The sequence below is a fragment of the Echinops telfairi genome, unplaced genomic scaffold (assembly GCF_000313985.2).
Source record: "Echinops telfairi isolate 266 unplaced genomic scaffold, ASM31398v2 ScPeMD7_7418;HRSCAF=8456, whole genome shotgun sequence".
Taxonomy (NCBI): Eukaryota; Metazoa; Chordata; class Mammalia; order Afrosoricida; family Tenrecidae; genus Echinops; species Echinops telfairi.
In genome coordinates, this window is record NW_022111318.1 from 1,150,509 (window position 1) to 1,154,244 (window position 3,736).

At 42.2% G+C, this 3,736-nt stretch overlaps 2 protein-coding genes across 2 annotated transcripts in view; one reads left to right on the forward strand and one right to left on the reverse strand.

Moving 5' to 3' along the window:
- ATP7A (ATPase copper transporting alpha) overlaps window positions 1-3,736 on the reverse strand; it is a 148,849-nt gene that overhangs the window by 107,769 nt on the left and 37,344 nt on the right. The gene's annotated exons all lie outside the window — the stretch shown is intronic.
- On the forward strand, window positions 768-3,240 carry LOC101655960 (deoxynucleotidyltransferase terminal-interacting protein 2-like). The gene is given in 4 exon segments (XM_045297356.1): window positions 768-1,128; window positions 1,131-1,457; window positions 1,460-1,535; window positions 1,928-3,240. Coding segments are annotated over 4 exon segments (2,058 nt in total). The 3' UTR covers window positions 3,222-3,240.

A 3,736-nucleotide genomic window follows, 5' to 3' on the forward strand; every position in this document is an offset into this window, starting at 1 on the left:
ATACAGCGGGGAGATTAGGGGAATAGAGGGCTAAAAATAATGAGTATAAGTGACATCAACTTGGAAATTTCTGCAGACATTTTTGGTTATCACAATCGGGAAAAGGGCTGCTACTTATACCTAGTTAGTGGAGGCCAGGCTTCCTGAAAAACACCTACAATGCACAAGAAACCCCCTAAAACAAAGAATTATCAAGCCCCAAATACCAAAACCATAAAGGTTGAGAAACCCTGAACCATGTAACAATGTGCATAAATCTCAAAAACACAATTTAAGCTCCATAAAAACACAAAGTTTAAAAATAATACTATATACTGTTACAGATAGGAGCTTGCAACACAGGGAATCTGAGACAGATAAAGCCCTCAGGACCAAGAATGAGCATAGAGATACCAAGGGGGGAAGGGGAAGGTGGGGGAGAAAAGGGGAACCAATCACAATGATCTACATATAACTCCTTCCTAGGGGGATGGACAACAGAAAAGTGGGTGAAGGGATACAGTGGTCAGTGTAAGATACAGAACAACAATTATAAAGTATCAAGGGTTCACATGGGTGGGAGGGTTGGGGAGGGGTGGGGTAGCATGAGGAGCTGAAAATGATGATGGCAACATATGTACAAATGTGCTTGACACAATGAATGGATGTACGGATTATGATAAGAGCTGTAAGAGGCCCCAATAAAATGATTTTAAAAAATAAAGGGCACAATTAAATGTTTTAAATATATTTAATCTGGTAGCTGCCGATCGCTGGTTGCTGGGAAGATGGTCCTTACCAGGTCAGTTCAGCCTCGGGCCAGGAGACAAGACATGTCAGTTGAAAGCTCCCCAAAGAAGAATTCTGCTGCTAGTGGAATTAAAGAGCATCCAGAAAGCACGATGGGATCTCAATTTGGTGACCAAAGCACCACTGAGTCACATACCACGTGGAAACACAGTCCAGTCCCAAGAACTCCTAAAGCCAGAGGGAGGAAAAGCAGAAATAAAGGTGCATTACCCGAGATGACCGAACCATCTGCTGAGGGAGAGATCTCTGAAGCAGAACCCAATTGTTCTTCTGTGTCTGAGCTCCAAGATCCCACTGTAAGAGTAACTAGGAGAAGACAGATCATTCCACCCACTCCAGTATCAGTGCAAGGAAAAAGGTGAAAATATCTCCAATAAACGAATCTCATCCTGAAGAAGTCTCTGAAGCCGAATCTCATGGTTCAGGCATTTCTTCTGCAGGTGTGCCTTCCACAGTCATAAAAACAAGAACCGAAAGAGGGGATGCTAAATGCCGCACAGATCGGAGCCAAGAATCACGTGCAGAGGACACTTCCGATGCCGAGTCATTATGCTCAGATATTTCTTCATGTTCGGGCGTCGCAATCAGAAGAACCCCCAGGAGTATGCACAGAAAATTACAGGCACGCACTGAAGAGGAAGCTAGTAAGATTGCACCCGGAAATGGAAAGCAGATTGTAAAGGTTTAGATGATGAGACCAAAGAAATAATAAATAAGGGAAAAGAAATGGATGATAAAAGTCCCCTGTTGAATCCAGGGCAGATGATCCCTACAGGATCAGTGGTGTGAGTGGCGATACTGGGAGGGTAGAGGGAGAGTGAGTAGGAAAGAGGGAACTGATTACAAGGAACTATATGTGACCTCCTCCCTGGGGGATGGACAACAGAAAAGTGGGTGAAGGGAGACGTTGGACAGGGCAAGATATGACAAAATAACAATTTATAAACTATCAAGGGCTCATGAGGGGGGGGGGAGAGAGGGGAAAAATGAGGACCTAATGCAGGGAGCTTAAGTGGAGAGCAAATGTTTTGAGAATGATGAGGGCAATGAATGTACAAATGCGCTTTACACAATTGATGTACGTATGGATTGTGATAAGAGTTGTATGAGTCCGTAATAAAATGATTTTTTTACAAAGTTCCCTGTTGAAGAGTCTTTCTGAGCTTCAGGACGCCGCCGCTAGCCTTCAGCAGTTAGGTTCTCAAAAGCACTCAACTCCACACAATAAAGCCACGCCAGAACCCTCAAATTCAAACTTACAAGCGGTCCTGAAATCCTTAGCTCAGACCTTTGCAGCTGTGGAAGTGGACAGATGGGATGAAGCACGAGAGAAACAAGGCACAGAAACCTGTGACTTGATGCAGCTTGGTGCTGCTGGAGATACACCGCACAGCCAAGACTGGAACAAAAAGAGCGTCACGTTTGAACATGATACCAAACTGTCCGAGTCTGCGATCAACACATCTCCGGATAAAGATGATTCTGTGTCATTACTCCTCAGCAGTGACAAAGGCTGGCAGTCTGGACACGAGGGGAATGAAGACGCCACCTGTTTGGTTGGGAAGAGCGATCAAAGGGAGTCAGGGAGGGACGACTTGGGAAATGTGTCAACGAAAACAGTTTGGTTGGTGATGGACAGAACTCCTGGATTGAGTGCTGAAGAAAACTTTTACTTGACAGAGGAAGACAGAGCTGGTGAGGCCGTCACTGCGGATGGAAAAGAAGAGGGAGATAATGAACAAAGTGAAGAGCTGTCAGATGATGACGGAAGAGCGGATAAAGAGGCCAGAGATGAGGAAGACTTACTAACCAGCACAGAGTCTGAACTTCTGAAGTCAACAAGCAGCAGCATAGACCCAGGCCTGACTATGAAGCTGCTTGGTGGTTTATACATTAATTTCAATGCAGACAAACTACGATCAAAAAAGAAAACCCTCACACACATCAAGGAGAAAACAAAAGCTGAGCTTTTACAGAAAAGCATCATTGCTCCTGATTTTGAAAAGAACCACAGTGTCCCACCATACAGAGAATCGAAGTTTCAACTTCCAAAAAAAAGACAGGAAGAGCGACAAAAAACAGCCGGCAATGGTTGGTTTGGGATGAAAGTCCCAGAATTGACAGCTGAACTGAAAAATGATTTCAAAGTCCTGAAGATGTGAGCTAGCATGGACCCTAAACGTTTTTACAAGAAAAATGATCGAGACGACTTCCCCAAGTACTTCCAGGTTGGAACCATTGTTGACAACCCAGCTGACTTCTATCATTCACGAATCCCCAAGAAAGAGAGGAAAAGAACTATTGTGGAAGAACTGCTGGCTGATTCTGAGTGCAGAAGATGTAATCGAAGGAACTACTCGGAGATCATGGCTGAGAGAGCAGCAACTGCTGCAGGAAAGAAGTTTCGAAAGAAGAAGAAATTTCGCAATTAAGATTCATCAAGCAAACCAATGTTTTGTCTTTTGTTTATTTACTAAAGATGTTTTGAAAACTAACACCACTTCCCATTACAGTAGACTGATCTCATTTGTAGAGATTTCTCTCTGTTTTGTTTGATTTGTGAGACTCAGTCATGAGACCTGTGGAGTAAAAGTAGGTAGGCCTACAAAAAAAGGAACCGCAACCATGTTTTAAGATACTTAACATTTTTTCGTAAAGCTTTAAACTTTTGGTTAAAGAAAATGGAATTTAAAATATTGAAAAGTATATTGCTATTGTGTTCAAAGAAATTAAAAGCCATATAATCAAAAACATTTAAAAATAAATATATTTAATCTATATTTGAATAGGTTGCCGTCCTTCAAAATAAATAGTACTGTACTCAAAAATAACAATACTATAGGCTGTTCTGTGTGCAGTAGTGTTAGTTAAAATATATAAGCATGCAGTTTCTCCTGCACAGCTGTGGAGAGGTAGGTGGTCTAAAAAAATAAAATAAAATAAAATA